This window comes from Sceloporus occidentalis, unplaced genomic scaffold, assembly GCF_023333645.1.
Source record: "Sceloporus occidentalis isolate IW3139 unplaced genomic scaffold, rSceOcc1.0.p SCAF_208, whole genome shotgun sequence".
Taxonomy (NCBI): domain Eukaryota; kingdom Metazoa; phylum Chordata; class Lepidosauria; order Squamata; family Phrynosomatidae; genus Sceloporus; species Sceloporus occidentalis.
In genome coordinates, this window is record NW_028317188.1 from 1428438 (window position 1) to 1453205 (window position 24768).

General features: G+C 39.8%; 2 protein-coding genes across 2 annotated transcripts; both read right to left on the reverse strand.

The window, feature by feature from the left end:
• Positions 1-325: 325 nt before the first annotated feature.
• On the reverse strand, positions 326-16603 carry LOC149277640 (4-hydroxy-2-oxoglutarate aldolase, mitochondrial-like). Its single transcript, XM_089502683.1, has 7 exons — positions 16399-16603; positions 14329-14457; positions 12250-12377; positions 10820-10954; positions 8456-8552; positions 3101-3234; positions 326-475 (listed from the first exon to the last, which is right to left on the reverse strand). Exons 1-7 carry the CDS (start codon positions 16601-16603, stop codon positions 326-328), a joined length of 978 nt encoding a protein of 325 aa, XP_089358809.1.
• A 1424-nt stretch (positions 16604-18027) lies between these two features.
• Positions 18028-24646, reverse strand: LOC149277641 (uncharacterized). Its single transcript, XM_089502684.1, has 9 exons — positions 24578-24646; positions 23383-23487; positions 22041-22202; positions 21323-21430; positions 20560-20658; positions 20198-20296; positions 19686-19784; positions 18978-19076; positions 18028-18138 (listed from the first exon to the last, which is right to left on the reverse strand). The coding sequence occupies exons 1-9, from the start codon at positions 24644-24646 to the stop codon at positions 18028-18030; spliced, it is 951 nt and encodes a 316-aa protein (XP_089358810.1).
• Between the last annotated feature and the right edge of the window lie 122 nt (positions 24647-24768).

The window sequence follows — 24768 nt, forward strand, 5'->3', positions numbered from 1 at the left end:
TTCGTAGGGCAGTACTGAGGTTAAGCCTCTAGAGGGTAGCGAAGAAATTGCCAAGTAAGCTGTGTAAGAAAAACAAAAGACACAGTCCTATAAAACATATAAAACAAAAAAGGGTAAAAAAAATAAAATTCTTATCCTTTACATATTACAATTTATTTTTCTATTTACCGTGTAAAATCATGAACAGCATTTATTTCTATTCTACTTTTTTTGTGTAATACATGTTGGCCAGAATCGCATGCATACTCCGTACTCCGATATTTAGATGAGAAAAGGCACTTAATTAAAAAAAGGCACTTTTGAACCCTTCATTTATGGGCACCGTTTAAAGCCAGCCATTTGCCTCAAAGTCTCTTCTTAGTTCCTTTATCTCTGGTTCTGTGAGCGGGAGAAGCGGAGAACGGCAAAACCCTCCGTGATAACCAAACCACTCCATGGCTTGCTTCACACCAGGTATCCCAAACTTGCGAGTCACCTGCAAAAAAATAAAACAAAATGAAAAAATATTAATTAAATATTAAAATATTAATCTCTGATTGGCTCGCACACTGATGATCCAAATTATTAGGGACGTAAAGAAAACACAAACGTCCCATTAGGTCTTCACAATTTTAAACAATACCAATCTATCTGTGATGAGTTTCATCCATAAAGGTAAAGAATATTAATGGGGCATCATATGACACGGTTCATGAATTATGATCTGGGCAGAGTTTCGATGTGTATCTGTCACAAGGAAAGTGTTTCAATTAAAGTATTAAGTGGCAAAACGGTAGAGGGCTGTTGGGAGGTGGGATGGCGTATTTAATAGTGATTTAGAATCGGCGGAGTTGATGACCGTTAGTGCCACGTATACTTATAGACTGTAAGCCTGTTTGAGCAGGGCCCTCCTCACCTGTTGTCTCTGTAAGTCAATTTGTTATGTTACATACTACTTGTTATGTCCTGTCTACCCATTGTACAGCGCTATGGAATTTGATGGCGCTATATAAAACAATAAATAATAATAATAATAACTGTGCTAAAAGGTACGCAATGCATTGCCCGGCCCTTTGACGCATGAAAGGTCAAAGCTTCAATAACATGTTCAGAACATGCTCTCAAGAGTGTGTTTACCAAGCCGTTCTAAATGTGAAAACCAATTCGAAGATCCATGGCCATAATTTAAATAGCTCCCTCGGTTAATTACAGTCAGTCATGTCCTATAAATACGCTGAACAATTGATGTGAGCGTCTTGTGATCACAGCAATGTGGTGGAGGTTCAGCAGGGTACATTATGTCGTGTGTCCGTCCCGGGCCTTCTAGTAGCGTTAATGTTCTACTAATGAGTCTGGCATACCACTGGCCATGTTTTCTCAACTGCTTCACAGCAGCTCACAGACATCTGATCTTTCATATAATAAACCTAAAGCTTTAATAGACTGTAAGCTCACAAGCACAGGGTTTTCCTCCTGAATGAGTGTTTCTTAACCTATAGTATTACTTTACTGTTATTGGTAATTTTGGATGCTGTCTATTTCAAGTTATTGTTCATTTTCACTCTCAGCTACTGTAATAGAGCTACAGAATCTGCTAGAGCCCTGTTAATCTAATTCCATTAAAACCTCCCCACATGTAAACAATGCAGCATATTATAATAAATATAATGCTCAAGAATGGCAGAAACTGTAAAACCCTAACAATATAAAGAGGGCCTTGCTATATACACACAGTGTATCATTAAAACACATTATATTATATATATATATATATATATATATATACACATATAATGTCCTGCCTACATTTAACAACTTAACAAATAAAAACAGCCATTATGACTTTTTTTCCATTGGTTATCTACAAAGTGATCCCTGGATTATTAAAGCTGCCCTATTTGCCCTCTAACAAGATGAATAACCCCTCTGGCTTTGTCACATCTTCCTTAAACGAGTGAAACCGGCTTAATGATGCTAACTGGACGGCACCCAAGAGGACAGCTGCATTGGCCATTAGCAAGCGAAATACCAGCTGTGATCATATACACCAACTGGGCTCCATCCCGGTTCTGGGTGAGGTTCTGTCTGGTATTTTCTAACCAAATGTCAGACCTATGGCCTGAAGTCAATGCGCATGAATATAACGACGATGTCGCATGGTGGGAATACATTATTACACTTCTTGTTCTTGAGAAAGATTTTGCTGCAAAAGATTTAAAGGGCATCTCATGTGGAAAGCTTGGTGGCCCTTTACTTTCGGAAGCTCTGGGTCAGGAGAACAGGGAGTATGAGAGACATTGTGGTTTGCTTACTAAAGAGACAGTTGATTTCCGCTCATTGACTTCATAATGAGGGTTCAAGCTTCTGCTCCAGGAAGAGCTTGGCCAGCCCTGTATAATCTATGGATTTCTCCAAAGTCCCTTCACCCATTGAATTATGCATTATGCAGGGCTAGCTCAACCTTTCACACTGGCGTAACTTGTTGTCCCTTTCGTAGCGGATCTTTCACAGTAATTATAGTCTAATTTATGTTAAACACAGAAACAAAAGAATCAGAATAATCCTAAATCCCACCAAAAAGTCATTTTTGAAGTATATCTTCCTCCTTTATGTAAGGGTTACCAGGTGCCACCTTACAGTCACCCAAATACGTTATTTTGTTTGAGATGACTAAGAAAACCCTGAGAGTTCAGGTCTTCAGTCTATAACAGTCTCATATCTCTTCCTTTGAGCCTTCAGGTAGCCTGACCACCAGGATTTGGGATTTCACTCGATAGCCCAGCTCTAGGGCCAAACCTACTCGTAGTCAAAGTTCAGCTCAAGAGGACAGGAAGGCGAGTTCAGGTGAAATCCAAGTATCAAGCCAAAAGGTTGGGGTGGCCACAAAGCCAGGCGAGGTCAAGAATACAAGTAAATTAACCGAATGGCTTATTGCACAGGTGATGGCATGCAGCTATTGTCACATTTAAATAGTTTAGCTGTGAAATGTCAAACCCAACCGCAAAATCACAACGCTGTGACACACACAGAATATCACATGAAGGTGACACAAAAGACCCAATGAACACAAGTAAGAAACACCAGAAATGCCTCTGAAGATAGTAACAAACAGTAACCTTACAGCAGCGTTTGGTTCTATGAGTCGGTGCTGCAATTCCTTGGCTTCTTTCCACTGAGAATTCAGACACAGCCTTTCCAATTCACACAACTGGGCACCAAGGATGTTCCCAAGAGCGCAAATACCTCCAACGGCACCTACAGGGCAAACAGAAGCAGGGATTGTCCGGTTATTAATAACGTTGCATGGACAGAAAGTCAACTTAGACATTTCTAATAAATAAACCTTATAAAGACCCACATTGTCACAGCATGGCCCCCACATGTCCCACAATAGCCACACATGGGACGGTCCATGTCCATGAATGACGGGATGATAATGTACCAAAAAATGGTAACAATGTTTAATGTTTCACTATATTCCACACTGTATTTGATGACAAACATTACACTATTGTAATTAAATGCAGCATTAAAAATATAATTCATAGTATTCGTGAATAATTAAATCCTTCCAAGAAATAATTCTATTTAATAATAATCAAGGCAAACATTCAGATTTTTGTTAGGAACACTTAATTATCACATGACACACAAGCAGACACTGATAGGTCGTTACAGAAACAAAGAAAAGCTTCTTAAAGTTTTTTTATACCTCATTAGACACACAGATGAAATAATAAAATGACAAATCAGGTTTATTTGCTGAGAAAACACAACTAATGTAGCGTCTCAATGAAAGATCTCCTTTAAGGGATGAATTAGGGTAACTATTTAACTCGCCGTGGCCCCTGACACATCAGGAGGGGCAGATACTCTGGCAGTTGAATGTGTTTTGCAGGCGGCAGCACGTGTATGAGTCTGGTTAATCATTAAAGAAATGATCAAACATCCCTAAAGCTGGGTGGATGATAAGATCCCAATGTGTTGTTTTGTTGGGCAGCTACAGACCCTGAACTTTTCCCCAATTTTGGTAGAATTGTTTCAAATAATCTAGAAGTTTATAATCTAAATGTAGATTTTTATTTGTTTACTTGTCATTTTAAAGCTTGTATTGCAATAAATGCAGTCATATAAGTACAATAGGTATGAATATACTCTGAATAAAAGTCCCTGCCCAAAAGAGCTTACAGTCTACGTAGTTTTCTTGTCCATTGAGATGGGTGCCATAGTTGTGTGGTTTATTAATAATTTGATACTTTAGTGTCGTTAAATACATTCTATGTTGCTGCAGTTCAATGCTTTAATGACTACCTCCCTGCAACAGTTCTTAGTGCTCCAAAAGTTCAAATCCATAAACCACTCAGAGATAACTTTAGTAAATCGCAAGTGTTCCTCAACTTCAAATGTGTTCTCGGCTAAGTTCATTCCGAGTAACACCCATAGAGCCTTTAAATAAAGTGACGGGGGTGGTGGAAGGGTAAAATACAATAGCTGGTCCTCAGCTGCTGGTAATTTGTCACCGCGTATTTAGGGATCAGGTGGTGTTTCTTGAAGGCTTTAAGAAGAGTATCTCCCTCTGGACACCTACTGCTGCCTGGTAAGGCCATCAACGTTGAAACTCACTTGAAGTAGTCATGGTGCCTACAATTATTCGATGGTAGTTCCAGAAATTATTTTTTTAAAAGTAAACGTTGCAAGAAAGAACAATGTTGAATGGCTTCATCTTTATCACTACTCTCTGGTGTATTATGCAAATTAGTCCCTGCGTAAGCAAAAAGTACTAGGTCATCCAATGTAAAGTTGCGTTCCCTTTGGTTACCCAGCTTGGGAAATATATTGATGTGCCCAGGGCTAGACTGACCTTTGGCAAACCAGGCAAATGCCCAATGGCATCTCCCACGTATCTTTATTGCCACTTGTGCAGTTGGTCACATGTGCTAGTGGGTGCACATACGCCATTTTATTGGCTGCTGACCTCAAAGTGTCAAGGTTGATTTTGATCCCCATGCCGGCTATGAATATGCCTGATTAAGACACGGTTGGAAAAGGGGAGGATATGGGGTATTCAGTGTTATGTCACATCTCCACCTATAATGATGTATAATATGACATCATAATGCGACCCACTTAAAGCGAGAGAAGCTGCGTGTGATGTCACACGTTCCACATAATGTGATTCCCTGAGAGCTTAACATTTCAGCTCCCAGACGTTACAATGCATCATGAATGGCCGACCCCAGTGAACTTCTCCTACAAGAAGGCTTGGGCTAAACCAATGAGATCTCTTGAAAGCATGACACCGATTTAGTTTTAACATGGCTGGGCTCATCAAAATGCCTATAACGCCTAGGCTCTATAGATATTTTTTTTCATCTATCCAGCGCTTTAGTTTCTAAAAAGTATCTGGTAACACAATAATGCCATCATTTACCATTCATAGTAAATTCCTTTCCAGTATCCTTCGCTGTCAACAGCAAAAGCCATATTCTGTGTATTTAAGCCTTTAATGCTCCCCAGAGCAGGGGCTTTTAACTCCAGGGGACCACCAACCATGCAGGTTTTTGAGAGATCTTCACAATGGCACAGATGGAGCTGTCACATGGACGAGATATTGATTGATCCACCTGTGCTCATTCAAGCAGATCCCGCAAAGCTGCACTGTTGGTGGTCCAGGGGACAGCAGCTAAAAATCCCTGGCGTGGAATACGCAGATAAAATCATTCCGGTGTAATGGTTCTTTTACGTGTTATTTTTAAATAATCGGTTATATACGCTTAGGGGTTCCCGGCAGGTTATTAAATTACAATAAGCTCATTAAGCAAGAAATACATCAAAATGAGCATAAAAGGGAGTCATTATACCTTTTGATTTGTTGACATAGTTTAATAAAATCTCCTACATATTAGTAATAATAATAATAATTAGCCAAAGGAAATGTTACAAATTAAACCATTTTTTAAACTAAACTAGTTGGCTATGGTCATTTAAAGCATATTTTTTAGGATTTTTACACAACTTTTGTCATTTATTTAGTTCGTGTGATCTTTAATATTTTACCTTCTTTACTAAAGGATAAATCTGTTAGTTTTTGCTTTATCTTCAGCCTCCATAAATAATGCGTGATATGAACTTCAAATAAGCTTTAATTATGTCATTCCATGGAGGTGAAGGCTGACACTTGGACCTGTTGGCTGTAAAATGCCATAATGCAAGACTGCGTGAGGTTCATGGAATGGTGGGAAAATATATTATTTATTATTATCTTTTATTTATATAGCGCCAACAATTTACGCAGCGCTTCATACAATACATATATTCAAGGGGTCTCACAAGACGAGAATTAAAGGTTTAAGACAAACCGATACATTAGGTGGAGAGGCCCGGCTCGCAAGCTTACAATCTTGACAAGAAAGATTCCCGTCAGTAAAGATGCGTTCATCTTTTGTTCAAACATTGCTTGGCTTGGACTAAAAAAAAGGGAATTAATACCGAACCAAATTAACAGAATATCAACGAGTAATAAAAATAAGAACTGGTGGTGTCATTCCTTTCCATCACGGTGCTTTAGTCTTCCGTATTTTATTTCTGTTAGAGACAGAGTGACGTTACTGTATCTGTTCTCTAGTCCTTTGTGACGTGTGATTGACAGACACCATACAGTGACCTCTCATCTGTCTCACAAAGCAGCGATCTGATTGGGTCTCACAACCTGTGTCAATCATCCTCCCTGACACGGCGCGCCGAGAAGTGATGTCATCTCCTCGGGAGCTACAGGCCACAAGCCACAAGCAACGTACATGATGGACGCAGAGAATGCCACGAGTACCGTGTGTGCGTACATGTATGTATATGTGTGTACATGTATGTGTATGTGGGGGGGTAAAAGAGGTTAAAAGAGAAAAGGGAAAGGGGATAGAAAAAAAGGGATGAAAAGATGTCAGAAAGTGAGGTGGAAAAAGAGACAAAAAATCAGAACGTAAGGAAAATAAAGAGGACAAGATACAGAAAGCAGCGTAAAGGCATGAAATCCAGAGAAGGGGCCCTTCCTGTATAATTTCTCCAGGGCCAATGCTCCTTAATCTGGCGCTGAATTATAATTATAATCTAATTCCCTTTTAAAGACTAAAGTCATAGCTCTTTGTAATGCCCCAATTTATAGGCTGAGCAAAGTGTTGCTAGCTCCTCTGCCACTCACAGGGTGAAGTAAGTACAGTCCCAGTGTCATCGTGTCAACCTGAGACCCCCGCAGAGCGCGTCACGGCATGCTTTGCGTGCCACCGCTGGCTTTATAGAGGTGACCCTGATTTCACACAGGCTTTGAAAATTACTCCAAAAATGCCATTCCACAGATAGCATGCCCACATGCTCAGCTCTCACGTCGTGTCCTCTGTAACGGACGCGGATCGGATCTCCGGCGTTGGAGAATCGCGGCACCCAATACACAATGTCTTTCTGAGAATGATCTGAAAATCCCCAGAGCTTTTCACGGAACGTTAAGACCTTCTATGTGGAACGATGATAATGTTTAACCAAACGTTGTGTGAAACGCCCTTAAAAACATTGTCCATCAATGATTTCAACAACCCCTATCTGCATTCACCGGTCATTTCCCGGAAAATAATATTTTTAGGTCTACATTCCGCATATGATAAGATAAAGTAATAGCGAGGCTTAAAATCTATTTATGTGATATTTTTCAGCTTGTACAGAGTTTTAAGATATTCATTAAACCCCGTAGATACAGATTTTATCCTATCCTTACATTTTTGCTGCTTTTTTTTTTTTTTTTGCCTCGTCTATTTCATTTTTTTGAGCTTCTGTGTAATCCTTGGTTCTTTAAATCAACAGGTTAAAGAATAATACAGTAAATCACCTGAATACTCAAATGCAGCCTTGTATGCAAATGTACTGCCTTGCTTTATAATAAGTAATTTGCATACGAGAGAAAAAAAAGTTGTGTCACAAAGTTAAATGCTAGCAGGTTTTAAACCATTTTTTTTCTATTTCTATGGCTTTTCTGGTAGTGCATATATATATATATATATATATATATATATATATATATATACCATTGAATAAACGTGTTCTATTTCCACCAGTTCTGTCTTTGTAAATGCTCAGATTACATTTGTGAAAGATGTCCATATGTTATCGTTCTCACAAGAAAATCTTTCCGGATCTCCGGTACACAAAAAGGCTCTGTGTGCCATAGAAGTCATATCCCGGCGCGCCATATCTTAAAGGCGTTAATGATGTCTATGGAGGGTATGCTGATCGCCCAAGAGGGTGATCCCCCCACTTTTACCAGGGAGACTGCTGCCCCCAGGACCTGCTGCAACCTCATATTATCTATATATGTATATATATATATATATATATATTATATATATATATATATATATATATAACATTTCTTATATAAGTCCTTCTCAAACATAGTTAAACGCTGATAGGTTCCCATTACGAGCCCACTTACCCACAGAGTATCCGGGCAGCAGAAAGCCGGCAGATCCACACAATACCTGGAACCCAGAATTTTGGGTTTTATGACTAATAAGACCGATACGAGTGACCTGAAACATTAAAGAAGAATATTACAATCCACTCCTTATTTATTCATAGCCTTATCATATGTTAAAAAAAAACAATCAATACAAACAGCACCAGAATACTTTTTTTTAAGTATATATAAATCACACATGTCATGGATTCTGCTTGCACTAGAGGTTTCTATGATGTTAAGTAGATTTTCTCAGCCAACCAGATTCATAAACTTGATGGCATACGATAAATCAATAAGTAATGTCAGCCTAGTACACAATGCAATTTCCAGTAACCGAAGACTAACAGGAACCAGCAAACCCGCCATCTCTTTACGGGTTACCCTAGAATCTAGAATTCCGTAATGTACCAAACGTGTTACATTACGTTAGCTATATAAAAGAATGGAAATCATTTTATTGTTATACTTATCTCGTTTCTAACTTATAACACTCCGCAAGAAGTGAGAAAACTAGGTTAAAGGGTTAAAAGATTGTTTGAAAAAAGCCAACCTTCTTCACAGACCAGACAGAGAATATATAATAACAGAATAATTTGAACTATGCGCCCACTGATGTGTAATACACCATCCAAACCACCCAAAACGTCAGATCCGTTTCCCAGCTATGATTTAATGGGCTGTAATCTGAAATTCAATCTAGGATTAAACCTACTCTGTTCCTCTCATTACTTTTCCTCCCCCATGTTTTTCAGTAAGACCTTTGTCAAGTAGATGATTTAAATAGTTTATCTCGCAGTAATGGCGTATCATATGCTGATCAGAGCCCTGGCTGCATACAAAACCATATCACAAAAAGCTTTCCTGTACAACCGCCTAAGAAGAATGGGTTGTACTTTAATATGCAGTCTTTAATAGGTTAAAAAAAAAAAAAAAAAAAAAAAAGCACTTGCCTTAGGGAGAAGCTGCAGCTCCTGCCTCCTCTGTGGTTTGCCGATTCTCAACACCGATTGGCTACTTCAAACAGCCAATCGGTGGCAGGTAAGCACTTTCATTGCGTGCTTTCCATGAATGTGCACGGGGAGTCTTATTAGACCCTACAATGGTGGCCGAACCAGTGCTGGAGCCCGGTTGCCGTATGGGTACCATATATCAGGAGATGTGTTTAAGAGTTTATAGCTACTACAGACTATTATTACTCCGGCTGTGATTGTCAGTAAACACCTTTCTGGGGGTTTTTTACCTCTTTTTTTTACCTCTTAAGCATTACGCTTGGTCTCCTGGACTCATAGTAAATACCCCATGATAAATGCCACCACTTCATTCAGTTAACCTTCTGATACGCGACATATTCCTAACCTGGATATGTATAAATATATAAGAACCATTTATGTTTCTTTAAGAAATACTATAAAATGCATTTAACATAAACATTTATAGCCAAGTGAGGAAAACGTAAGTCCAAACCCATCATATTTGGTCATAAGACCCCCTGCAGCCCCGGTGGTTTATTGGGCCTCTGGGTCTTAGGGTGCCAAGAAAGCCCCCCCCCGGTGGAGAAATACCCCCTTTAAATCTGCCCTAATTACACAGGGTGCTTAAATCCAGAGGAGGGCATATACACGGGTAGAGGAAAGGAAAAGTCTGACCCAGACCAGTGACTGATGGGACGAAAAATGCCAGAGACGTAAAAAAAAGTGAGATTGGCTCCTTTTCTAGTTCACTTTTTTTCTGCTGCATAATGCGATAAATAGATGCTCTGTCTACATTCTCATGTAATTATGGTGCATTTTCTCTTTATTTTTTCAACACCACCATTACCTAAAAGCCTCATACTGCATCCCACTTTTTCCTGGCATACACAGAGATGAGCAGCTTGAGATATCCAAGAGGTGATAAAACGTATCGAAGTACTCAGACATTCCAAGAGGGCGCCAGTGAAACTCACTCACAAACCTGGAAGTCTTCCCAAGAGTGTTCGATAAGCGAGACGAGATCTAGAAAGTCATTCATATCGAAACCCCCTGACTATACACGCAGCAATGTCGGATATCTGCACACGTGTAGACACCATAAGACCTCAGGAAAACCATCTTCACCCGCTCCCAACGCATCCTCCCTAGTACATGCGTTCAGGATTGAAGTGTGACCTTCTATGACATCGGACACCTTTCTAAATCTGCCACTGATTACATTTTTAATGGTGATTTTTACTAATATTAATATTTTCATTTTTAATTACATTTTACAATTTTATTTTATTTTTTAAACAATAATTTCCCTTCAAAATGTTGATGCATAGAACCGAAAAAACCACTAAAAATTAGAAGAAGGACTCACGTCTCCTCCACTATCCTTGATGCCAACGATGTTAGGGTGCTGAGACAGTGTAACGATAGCATCCAATGGTAGATCCAGACCCGTGTTTCCAGGGACGCTGTATAGAACAACTGGAACAGGAGAAGAATCTGCTACCTAAAATAACAATAAAAAAAATAAATTACCGAGGCTGGTAGACAAATGGAACAGCCTCCCATCAGGAGTGGTAGAGGCCGATATAGTAAAGGAATTTAAGCATGCATGGGATGGGCATAAAGCGATCCTAAATCTAACAAGGACTGATTAAGACCCGCGTGTTAACATCGGGAAAAACGGCCAAACTAGATGGGCTGAATGGTTCTTATCTGTCACCAAGTACTATGTTTCTATGTTACAAGCATTATTACCCTAATAAATACGAATCCATGTCTGCAGAACGTTTAATCTTCCCCTTGGTTTGTTCTATTTGTCAGATGTGATGCTATAAGAAACATTTATCCAATACAGGGCAGTTGGGAAGGGCTTAGATAAACTGGGCCATCAGTGTCAGTGTAACACGGATCACATGATCCTGTAAAAACCTCTCTATAGCATACTCGCAAACACTTCCTTCCTGGATCCTGGGACAGTGTGGGCGGGACCTAAAGGGGGTGGGGCCATACACTTTGCAGAATTGAGCGAGAGGCTACCCAGTACAGATACTAGGTAGCTTGGAGCTCACTTACAAGCATTTAGGCCGTGTGTGTCCTTGATATACAGTTAAAATGCCATGCTTCCGGTGCTTATTGTAATGCACGGTGCATAGGCAGGATTGATATGTCGAATTTGATGGGACTGAACCAAAAAAATGGGACTGTCCTGGGAAATACGCAACTGTTGCCAGCTATGGTACAGAATACGACCTTCTCTTAGACCTCACATATTAGCTATGGCGAGACTACTTTGTTCCAAATGTTAAACGCAGATCCTACTGGTAATTATGGCGTCTCTTTCAAATCCTGGACCCATTGAGGTTAAGATGCTGAGGTTATCAGACATGTCTTGGAGTATAATCCCTTCATTCCTTTACTATCAAACTCCAGACCTGCCAACTGCAGCTCAACAAGAGCCTTCCTCGTTAAATAAAATACCTCCCTGTAACACGAACCCTCGGTCGGAACCGCTAATGAAGCAAATAACGCATTTTGTGTTACAGGGCAGGGTGATCAGGCAGAGACTACATAGTGTGAATAGCACAGCCATGAGAGATCATTAGTAAGTAGCTCATACCTCTGACCCCCACAGGGATTAAGTAATCTCTTTTAATACTAATTTGCATGGCCTTCATTAAATGAAAGAGTATACACGATTACACCGAAAAGCCTGTTGGCTTAAACTATGGAAGACGTCTCCAAGGAAGTCTAAAGGGCAACAGTGACTATATTAATCATTTCCTAAAGTCCTCACGATACCTTACGGTAATGCTGAACGAGAGCGCTGCTGGTCATCCTGCCTCGGTAGTAGCACGGGGTCACCACGAGCACCGCGTCTGCTCCACACTTAGCCATTTCTTCTGTCATCTCAATCGTGGCCTGGGTCGCTTTGTAACGAGAAGAAAGGTACACTAAAAGTGGCTCTTAAAGTAACAAGAAGAATATACAGAAATGGGGGTTGCTGCTAGAATATTAATGACCAATACTTACACAAAACCCCAAAAATCACCTATCTAAGGCATAAATATAAAATTAAAGCCTTTTATATAATATACAATAAGGCTGGCTTCGGGAGTCAGAGACAAATAATAAACCTGAGATTTAAAAAGAATAACCCAGCGCTGTGATCTGAGGCCTTCACCGCCTCTTCTTTCTTTGTCTGGCAGAGGAGGGATATTTTTGAAGATGTCTTTGCCTTCGGATAACAGGAGTATTTGGTCCCATCAATTTTGGCAAAACAAACCAAAATAAACTTTTTTTTTGGCACACACGTGTGTCAATCTTCCTTAAAAGCCCCTCCTTATGTTGAGTAACCATCTCTATGGTAATAGTAATAATAGTATGGGTCCCTTTAAGGTAGTTTGGCCCTAATGCCGTGCAGCTGCTGGATCTTGTTAGTTTGTCCCTGACCTTAGATACGGTTATAAATATCCAATCTCCTTCTGGCTCTGGAGTCCCGGAACCCATAATTATTACTGAATAATATTTGCAAACTTTACATATTGGACACAGTCTCGTGGCTATGTCCGATGAGTTACTGCTTATCCATTTGAGTTAGTGACAGACGTTCAAAAATGGTGTCTTCCCTCCCTGTCTTTACATGATAAAATATAAATTCTGCCGTATGTAAGACTTTTAACCCCTTAAGGACAATGGGCGGTCCCGAAACCCATTGAAAACAATGCATTTTGAGTAAAGTTAACTTAAGGGGTTAAAACAAATCTCTCATAAATAAACCTTCCATCTCCTTTATTCAATGTGTGGAAGGATGTGTTTTAGTTTAGATCATCCAAGGGTTACATCAAACCACTTTTCTGATAACCTTTGTAGTGTAAATCCTCCAATTTTGTGTACTTAAAATTCATATAATTTATGGCTCTTACTTGTACAAGGTTTGTTATTTATATATTTGTTAGGATACCGCTGGCTCTTATTTGTTTAAATGAAAGAAGAAAAAGCAACAACTTTACATCACCTTCATATGACATCACATAACAAGGACCACTCTGTTCTTAGAAGTTGTTTTCCAGAATTTTTGACACTTTTGGCGGATTCTTATAGAGGTAAGACCAGCACTAGTGCTCTCGGACGTCTCATCCCTTGTGCAGTACAACCAGCCTTGGAGAAGTTGGCCAAAATACTTGGAAACTTCATAGAACTCATCAGTGATTGGAATCAGCTTGAAGCAAAGAGTCTAGGGCTCGTGAAACGTCATGTGTTTGCCCCAGAGTTCTCTTTTAGCTTTCAGTAAATGTAAGATATCAAAGATAGAATATTAGATGAAGCGTTGGATATTTCTATATAAACTCACTTCCCACCCACGCCCTGGCTTGAACTCTGACAATGTTTAACCAGAACCTACTAGCATCTCAGTTCCATGCTTCATCCTACAACTAGAACCCAAAAGTTCATAACGGTTCTAGAACCCAAAAGGCCATACGTGGAGGGTTTTGGTGATGGGTTATAAGGGTTCTGGAACCCAAAAGGCCATACGTGGAGGGTTTTGGTGATGGTTATAAGGGTTCTGGAACCCAAAAGGCCATAGGTGGAGGGTTTTGGTGATGGGTTATAAGGGTTCTGGAACCCAAAAGGCCATACGTGGAGGGTTTTGGTGATGGGTTATAAGGGTTCTAGAACCTAAAAAGGCCATACGTGGAGGGTTTTGGTGATGGGTTATAAGGGTTCTAGAACCTAAAAAGGCCATACGTGGAGGTTTTTGGTGATGGGTTATAAGGGTTCTAAAACCCAAAAGGCCACATGTGGACGGTTTCGGTGACAGGTTGAACTATTGTGTTCGCTATAGTGAACATTACTATATTATCAAACCACGTGTCTTACATTCACATCCTGAGCCCGCCAAAACAAGCTTGTCCTTTGGCACTGTCTTCCGAACCCTGCGGACAATCTCCAGCCTCTCGTCCTTGGTCAGGTACGCATACTCGCCGGTGGATCCCTGCACAACAAAGCCTGTGATAAAAGACACATGACAATGTTATCACACTATGTCCATAAACCCCACAATATGTGTGAATGTAACATATTGTATATGCCTAACGAAGAATGCAGACATGTAGATAAAGAAAATGCATTAGAACAGGGGAGGAATAAGTTCCTCCCCTGGAAGAGATCACTGTAACAGCACACTTGGAAAAGATTGCAAAGTGTATAATGGTCCTCAAATACAATAAATAAATATATAAATGTATATAAATAAAATCAATATAAAAATAAATTTGGACCGTAGACCACTCTCCTGCCTTGCCCTTTGGTACCAAGTATTGGACCAAGTCCTTGACACTTTTGGCTCTGCCAGCATCTCACCATCTTGGTTTAATAGCGATCAAGAAGCGTCTGCTCCTGCGTAGGTGATCCAGATTGCAGAGCGTGTGACCTGACGGTGCGGAGATATCCAGCTTCAGAAGGAGAGGTGAGAGTGTACTTCCCATCAGGAGACGCTGCAGTACCGAACCCCTCCGCGTAATCAGATAGTGGCAGGACTCACTGACATACCGGAGAAGTCTCTGGCTCTTATCCCGAGTCCCAGGGTTTTTACCCCAATCTCAGGGTGAAGGGGCAGATATTCAAATGTACCTTTAAATAAGTCAAGGTTTCCATGAGGACCGGTATTTGAGCCGTTTGGTGAGTAACTACATAGAAGCTGCATGACGGGCCATCAAAGAGTTAACATCTAAACAGTCTCAGGGTCAGCTAGAAAGTTGTCAGGTATGGCCATCGGCAGACAATGTGACAATAGTCACAGGCTATTAATTGATGATCTCTCTGTACGTGGCCTTATTCCTCCCCGTAATGAAGAAGGGGCAGTCATACGTGACACTCTATGTACATATGTGCGTGGAGAGAGACAACTTGATTCAGCGTGAAATCATATATATATATATATATAGAGAGAGAAAGTCCAAGACCCCCCCCTTGACCCACCGCATACAGCTTTACTACCAATGCTAAGCAACAAGATGAAATCAATCAGCGTTTTGAATAATATTAGTAAATTAATAAATAGGAAAGGCGTGTATTCCTCACATGAAGACAGGCCACGTGAAGGCGACACGGATAAACTAACAGCCTTCGTCGGCTCCTTCTATGATTCGTTTCCCCGTTCTGTGTACGGAAGTAAGTTTAACGCACAAATGCAGTTAAGGCATTAGTGTTATGAGGCATAGCTGCCAACTGTCCTATGTTTATAGATGGATATCTGTTAACTGTTGTGACATATGTTTGGCAGATCAGACCACATGAACATTTCCTATGAAGGAATCTATAACCTTCAGTTTTAACACCAAAAATTTTTTTTCTGATCCAAAGCAAGATACTAAAATAAAATTAGTGAATAAATCATAATAATAATAAATAATAATCAGGACAGGTCTTAACGCACAAGGCAACACAGGCATGAATATTCTTTTGATCCCAAAAGTCCTGCGTTGTCTTGTCGTTTTATTTAAACATTATTGTGACTTTTGGGGCTACAGAACGATCATGTGGCCCAAACATTCTGAGCTCTTGGAAAGGAGGGGCTGCCGGGGTGGAAAGAGGGGTAACAGAACAGGGAGTTGGGTCCTGATAAAGCCCAGGAGCCCCTCCACACCCGTCATCACTGTCTGCCACGATGAGGATGAAGATGATGATGATGATGATCAGGGCAAATAAAGAAATCACATAACAAATTGGACTTCAGGAGCTCCTGCCCAAAATTCTAGAAATTGTGAAAATATGTTAAAAGCAGAATTATTATCATTATTATTGATGTATATAGCGCCATCGTATTCCGTAGCGCAGTACAAAGGGTAGTTCAGTGCTGTTTCAGGTTGTTTTCTTCCCACCATTTAGAAATCTATGCCCAGCCCACCCCCCTCGGCTCCGTAGTGGAACGATCTGCCGGTCGCTCACCGCGGAAGGGGATCTCTCCGAACCTCCGCAGGTTCTCCTCCAGGCCGGCATAGTCTATCTCCTCTCCGGCAGTGAAGGGGGTGGATATCGGAGGGTAAATGCCTTTGAGCTCCAGGGCAGGCCGCGCACGGAGGCTGAGGCTCCTGGCCAGGGCTCTGCTCCTTATTACCCGGGCACAGGCTGGGAGCAGACCGCTGAGCTGCATCCTGCCGCCGACTCTCTGCCGCTAGAGCCCCGGAGGGGAGCGGAGGGCGGCTCGGGGTCTGTTAATCATTAACGGGGGGGGGGACTCCGTTATCTATTCACCGGCTGCGGACAGGCTGGATACAGATTAACGAATAACTTCCGCTGTGAACGGGTTACCGCTGAGCTCTGGGATTCGGGGGTAGAAAGATCGGTCATCCGATTAAACCAGTGAGGGAGACCGATGTACCTACCCGTGCCCCGCTCACCGGCGGGGTGTTTAGACGTTACATGAGCCTTAAAGATCTCAGAGGTCTCCTTTTCAGATAGAACCCGATCAGCAGCTGCAGGAGACCTGTTCTGTGCTGCTTTGGCTACTAGATATAGCTTTATATGCAGCATAAAAAAACCAAGGGCAGTAAGAATTAACCCTTTCTACGCCTAGTCCCCATTGCATTAGGATGCGTCCTCTTTATGGCACTTTTTTTGGTTTCTGGGTAGAAATGGCACTTTGTTTAAATAAACCACTTCTTTGGTTTATCCTCTAATCCACTTTCCTAATTAAATACCAAATGTCTGATCTGTAAACTGTGATAGAATTTAACGCAATAAATACCATGAAATATTTAATTACAATTATTCTGGAACCCATCATATTACTGTATCAGGCAAATAAATCTTATATATCACAGTATGGACAAAAGTATTGGGACATCTGATCATTACCAACAGAGACTTTGATGAAGTAGGTGGTCCCCCCTTGGATAAGTTGAAGTGGACATACGAAGACATTTTGGACAATTCTATGCGTCCAGCTTTGTGGGAACAATTTGGAGAAGACTCTTTTCTATTCCAGCATGACTGTGTCCTCAGCGCACAAAGCAAGGTCCACGAAGACATGGTTGGATGAGTTTGGTGTGAAACTTGACCGGCCACACAGAGCCCTGACGTCAACCCCATCCAACACCTTCGGGATGAACTCGAACGGAGATTGCGCATGTTCTCGTCCAACATCAGTGCCTGACCTCACAAACGCTCTACTGGATGAATGGGCAAAACTTCCCAAAGAAACTCTTGTGTAAAGTCTTCCCAGAAGAGTGGAAGCCATTATAGCTACATATTAATGTCTATGTATTTAGAATGCGATGTCACCAACGTCCCTGTTGGTGTAATGGTCAGATGTCCCACTATATATAAATATATAGGGTATTCCATTAGTACTAGCAACGCAATGATTTATAGAATATATCCGTAACATGCTCACAACTGAGACCATTCAAAGTAATTGTATTTTAATAGGCTATATAATATCATATAACACAAAGAAAGACACTATTTTACAGAAATAAACTAAATAAAACATTTACAAAAATAGTTTACAGCATGTGCATTCACATTCATCCGCTTATTGCCGGTGTCTCTAACGATGAAGAATCGCCATATTGTTCAAGGTTCCGCCTCGCTCTTCTTTTCTGCCCCACCGTTTGTTCTTTTCACCAACATCTCTCTGGTATCTGCTTGCCACTGTTGCACCAGGTCTGTTGGGGTTTTGCCGTTCTGCAATGTATACAAAGGATCATATAGACAGCACATTTACCTTTGCACCGGCCATCCAACACATTCATTCACACAACGTAGCAGCAAAGCTTTGCCGATTAATTGATATTTTCACATTCATTGTTTTTGGAAGGATGCAGTTTAGTTATAAACATTGTTTTAGGGGATAGTGCTTATTTTCTGTCAATATTATATCCATTCTGGTGGATTGAGAAGAAGGTTTAGATGATGCCAGAGAATGTGGAGGTTAACAATATATCTGCTTCTAAAGTAACAATGTCATTCTTTACACTAGCTCAGGCAAAGTTATCCAGCTGAGGTCTTCCTACATCTGTAAAGGTGGGTATATCTGAAAAAGCCTAACTTATTTTATTGGATATATGTTTAATGTTTCAGTGAGGACAGGCTATAAGCAAGGTAAGCGTGTGTGATAGAGTGAGTGTGTGTTAGTTATGGGGGGGCACCCTGCTCTACCTGCCCCTGAAAGTGCCAAACCTATCCATTTAGAAAAGTGCAATAACTCTGAATTAGTTAATATAGGGGAATAACATATGCTCCTGAAACCATGGCAATTCAGTGGAGTCCCATGTCTTAGGGGGTGTAAAATGTTTGGCCATTTAGGGCCAAAACAGGCTACATACATAGAGAAGGGGCCACTCCACAAAGCTTGCAAGGGGACCTCAAGCATCATGTGGGACAACAATGGTAACATCCCACCAGTTCTCAGATGAGTGTCTCGTAGTTATTTTGAAATAGACTTATATTATATATATAATCCTTTTTAAGTTAAATACTATTACAGCATTCTCACCCATTCCCAGCTCGTCACAAATACTTACCATATTTTTTGTCATCATGTTGGCTCCATATAACATGAGCATTTTAATGATCTTGTAGCGGTTCAGTCTGACTGCATCATGGAGAGCTGTATCACCTTCCTGTAATCAAACATATGCTGCTTAGTCCAATAAACATCTCGAATGGCCAGAGAGGGGCACTTTGGGGGGTTTTGGCCACGGTTAGAGACATGACAAGGGGCAGAGCTTTACTAAGACTTTTTTATCTGACTATATTGAAATGTAACTGAGAAGAAGAAGAATAGTATTTTATTCGCACACATTGATTTATAAACCAATTTCTGCTGTTTCTACACATATTATTGTGTCTTTTAGGGCTATAGAACCTACCAGATGTTTTAGGCTTCTGGAAATAAGGGCCATCAGGGGAGAAAAGAGGGACAGATAGATCTGGGTCATAAAAAGGGGCCTACTCTCCTAAGGGACAGTTGAGGCAAAGCGTACCCCAGTGAGTTCTTCTGGCAGAGATCAAGCTAACCCTGTTTAATGCATAATAAAGAGGTCATTGGATGCCCTAACATGAACCCTAGAAGGTTACAGAACGCTACTCCATTCATTGGGAAAACATTTTTTTTACCACTTTGTTAAACATCAGGAACATACATTAACTATTTAATCTAATTGTTTGCTCCTTTCAGACTTTCAGACTCAGAAACATGAATGAACCGTTTAATTGGGATCTGCCCTCACCCTGTCCTTGGAGTTGATGTCCACCCCAGTAGAAATCAGATGTTCCACAACATCAGCATGGCCAGTTCTTGTTGCAACGTGTAAAGGAGTGCTTAACAGCTGTAAACCGGGAGAAGTAACTTGTTAGAGCTATAATCATGTGTACAATAATTCAGGCTTCATCATTCCATCGATCGATGCCCTTTTATTTCCCATGTTGGTCTACAAATCCACTGGGCCAAAGAGCCATATGTCATCTACCTTCCTGTAGGCTCTCGTGTAATGTATCTCAATTAATTCAAGGAGGTTACAAGATCCAAAGAAGATGGCAGATTTGAAAACTCAAAATAAGCTCCATTATTTCTTCTAATGGTCTTAGAGATATTGAGGCTTACTGGGCATGTGCGTATATTTGAATTTATATTGGTAACTTGTAGATGTTCTGTATTTCACATCTTCTCATATTTATTATTAATAATAATTCATTTACCATCACCCATCACCGTTTACCGCAATGTCGCAAAGCATATTACCTTGTCCTTGACATTGATCTCAGCTCCGCTATCCTGAAGAAGTTTTATGACTTCCAGTCGACCCCCGCGACAAGCCCAATGAACAGCTGTGCAGTCCAGCTACAAGAAGAAGAAAATTCAATAATGGTCACCAATACCTGAAGATATTCTAAATGACATAATATTAAGTAAAGATTATCGCTAAAAGAATATTTCAGGAAGTCAGAAAATAATATTTCAGAGCGTCCACCTGACCTGATCGGCCTCTTATGTATTTCAGTACATGATACGTGCTTTTAATTGGGTGATTAAATGACATTTTATACATTTTTGTTATTATTTTTTGTTTTGTAGAAGTATTTTGCTCTTGAAATGGCTCTTACCCTGTCTCTGAAGTTCACTGATGATCCACTTTCTATAAGTTTTTTGATGATATTTATGTGACCCTCCAAGGATGCCCTGTGAAGAGCTGTCCTCTTGAACTGTTGTGTATAAGGAAACATATATATATTATTAATGTACATACACTTAGAAATAAATGGCAACCGATTTATGTACTTGAATATAATAATAGCAACTGAATTAATACTTCAATATATCACTGTTATATTCCCGTGTCACATGACTGCTAGAATTTGGAAATTCAAAACTAATAGGGATAGTGTTTCTGGAGCTAAATTCAGGTTTAATATTTATAATAAGCAGAATAGTTGGCACGGAACCTTTAAGAAAAGTCCCAGCATGTTCTGTTGGGTGTCCTTCATTTAACCGGCAAACCTATGTTGACATGTGAGTTAAATTAGTGACAACTGTCTGTTCCCATTGAGTAGACCCAATGATTCCAATAACAGAACATGCTCCCAGATATCAGCATTAAATTAACTTAAGATCCCTCATGAAGAGATCATTTTTCACTCTGCCTGAGATGAAGCGCAAAGCCCCGCTGCCAACGACTTATCCTGATAATGCTGTTTGTCATTACATAATTGAACCGAGAAACATATGAGAAAGTGAGAGACTCTGGCTCAGAATGGAATTCGCTGTGGAGTCCAAGAAGCCTACAGAGTTACTATCAGGTCTCAAGCTATCTAGACGTTTTGACCACGCCAAGAAGATTAGTCGTGTGGACTCTAATTTTAGGCCTACCTCATCACACGTGTCTGGAGATCCACCGTCTTCCAAGAACTTCTCAATTATATTTATCTTGCCTTCAACAGAAGCTTTGAGGAACGCTTCAGGGCTGACTGGCCCCGTCTAAAATGCAAGAACCACGTTCAACGAGCGTCTATAAATATTTATTACATAAACCCCAACATTATTCTCCTCATTCACCTTTTCTGTTATTTACTTTCCAACTTAAATACATTTTATTTACACACATTTTGCCATTGCCACTGTAGTCATTTCTAGGACCATACAGTCGAATCTGAAATGGCCTTTGACCCATGGTGTATGTGACAGAATATTAATTATTTACCATAAACCTTTATCTTGCATTTTCTACTACATTTCAAGAGGTAGGGCGTTCTGTAAACTTAAACTCAGCTTTTGTTTATAGACTTAATGTATGTTTTCTTTTTAATTCCCCTTTTAGACGTTGTCCTATTGATCACTACTGTGTTCGGATCAGGTGCTCCCTACGAAGTGGATAATGTTGGAAGATAACGTGAAGATTACTATGCAGTTCCCCTGAACGTTCCTTGAATTATTTACAGCCTTGTCTATAGGTTCTGCTGCTAACCTATTTAGGAGTTTTTTTTCCTATGCGCTTCCTACGAAGTCATGTTTCGAGAATGTTTATTGAGTAATCTGGCAATTATGACTTTCTCCTTTAGCTCCTTTAACTAAAGACAGAAGCACTTACGATTTCCTCTTGCTCAGGTTCTGGTTGCGGAGCTGCAATCTGAGATTTCCTCTGTTTCCTCTCTTGTCTCTTTTTGCGGATTTCAATGAGGTTTTGGATACCACCAACATCTATGATTTCCTTTCTTAAATCCACTGAGGTTTTCCGTACTCGATCATCAGCCTGCAAAGTTACCCAATGTCATATTATGAGCGTGTATATGGACCAGCAGGCAGTGAAGGTCAATGTTAATGTTGATATCGGCAGCAATAAACATGAGGTCAAAACACTTTCTGGTGTGTTTTTATATATTTGGAGTAAAGTTTGCACTAATTTAGAAGGCGGCCTAATGGTAGACAGAATTTCCTTCATAATATTTATTTGTTTAGAGAACTTCTATAAGTCAGAACTCTTGCAGAGTATCTTGCAAGTAGTTAACAGTAATAGTAATTATTTAATTAACATTTGGGGGATAGTTTCCAGCAGCCTTACTTTTCACTTTTAAAAATTAATTTAGGTGAAATGATGGAATATTGGAAATAATGGATAAAATGGGACAAAATATATTGAGTTTCTGCTTTAAGCCAACTTGGATGTTCTGAGGAAGCCCCTGGAGTAAAACATTCCATCCAGAGAAGTAGAACCACATATCAGATGTACATGAATTGCTAATATATATATACCAGTATATATATATATATATATATCAAAACAAGATAATATTCTTCTGTGCTGGTATATATAGGTAAACAACATGTGCTAGCAGCTCGGCTACTGCAAAGGAAGCCCCATATCTTTTCTATTAAAATGCACCCAATATTAAAGATTCTTGACACACGTACTTGAATTTCAAAAAAGTTGCTCGGAGTAAGTTCTTGGAATCAGACCTATGAGTAAGTCCATGCTAACAGACTAACTGCGTTAGGTGATCATCTAATATTTCTGGATTTATAATTATGGATTAAATGTTCCATTTTATATAAATACCCCGTGGATTTTGCTTTTGTATAAAGGACTTTTTCTGGACAACTCTTCTGAAATTCTGATACATAACCTGCAGCGGGCGGTTTGGGGGAATCGAGCTTGGAGAGTAGCAAGGCAAAAAAGTTGGAACTCTTTGATTCTTGAGACATGTGCCTTACATTTTGTTTTCACAGTGACTTTCTTGTACATATTTTTGAACAAACATAAAGTAAATTGGTAGATGAATCAAAAGTTAGTAAATTGAAAACCAAATAAGACTTGGTTATACTTGGGAGAGATTCTCATCCAACTAGTGGATATCCCACGCAGAATTACAAAGTGTTCCATTTTCCTTCTTAACCAATCCAATAAACATACAAAAATACATAAAATGTATTACCTTCAGGTTGGCAACACTTTTATTCACTGGCTGCTTGTAATCCTCTTTTAACTGATTGGAATCTATTTCAATGACTCCTATTTTCCGGAATCGAGGTTTCTTTATCTGTGTTACAAAAGTCTCTTGTTAGTGGATTAATACAGAAAGATTTGTCGGTATGAAAATTGAATAATAGAAACCCAGATTTTTTTTAATGGGGAAAATGCGTTCAGGAGTTAAATGGGAACTCTGAGCATTTTTACCCCGACTCTCAGGGTTTTTCCTCCAATTCCAGGGTCTCAGAGTAAAAATATCAGGTCGCACAGACTGTAGCCGAAATATGCATACATTCATCTGATGATATCTAAGACTCCTAATTCGTTCTTTTGCTGCGAGTAAGTTTTATTTTATATCCCTGTTTGAGCGCATGTTATCTTTGAATAATGACGCATCAAGATCTTCACGAGGACCAGTATTAACGCATTTCATGAGTTGCTACATAGAATCTCCATGATAGGCAATGAAGAGATTAATATTTAAAGCGTTTCAGGGTCATTTGGAAGGTTTCTAGTTATGGTGATAAAGTCTCAGGCGAAAACTCAGTGAGGATGTTACCAAGATCAGTATAATACCCTATTACCCTCAGCTCGGAGGAAATACGATGTAACTCAGGTCCAGAAGGTTTTTTCGAGTCAAGCTCCTACGCTGGGATTTCACCAGGCGCTTAACATTGGAGCCGTTTGGTGAACAGTCCATGCGCCAATCAACCTCACCAATGTCAGAGATAAAACATTTCCATTAGGCTCAATTCTGCTAAATTAACACTTTTGTAACTTTGAGAAATATCACTCTCATGAGAGAAAACTCTATATGCCCTCTGTTCGGAGCTATTTTGATTACTTTTCTACGTTATCTCTGTCGTACAAAAGTACGTTAAGTCTCTCACTTGAATGAAATTTTTCATTACCATCCAGCACCTTAATTACCCAACCATCAAAGACCACTTTCAGTTCAATCGACTACTAGGTTATCATTATTAATGATTATTATTAATTAGATATACATGTAACTAATAAAATATCACAATTTCACATGTGTGTTATTAATAATTAAAATTAAATTAGACAACTTTATTCAAAGACATTGCACAACTCGCCTACGAATGAAGCAGTAAACATGACCACGTGCTTCATTGATAGACTCAAGTAGGACTCACCTCATTCTCACTTTCAAGTTCCAGCTTCTGATCGATAAGTTCAGTGGCCCATTTCACTTCATCCTCCATTTTCAAAAAGTGATTCCAAAAAATGTCACCGGAAAACTCAAAATGTGGTTTCCTAGGAGCTACTGGGGATTAAAACCAATATAAATCCTAAAATTTGGTATTTTTGTTATATTTTAGTCTCA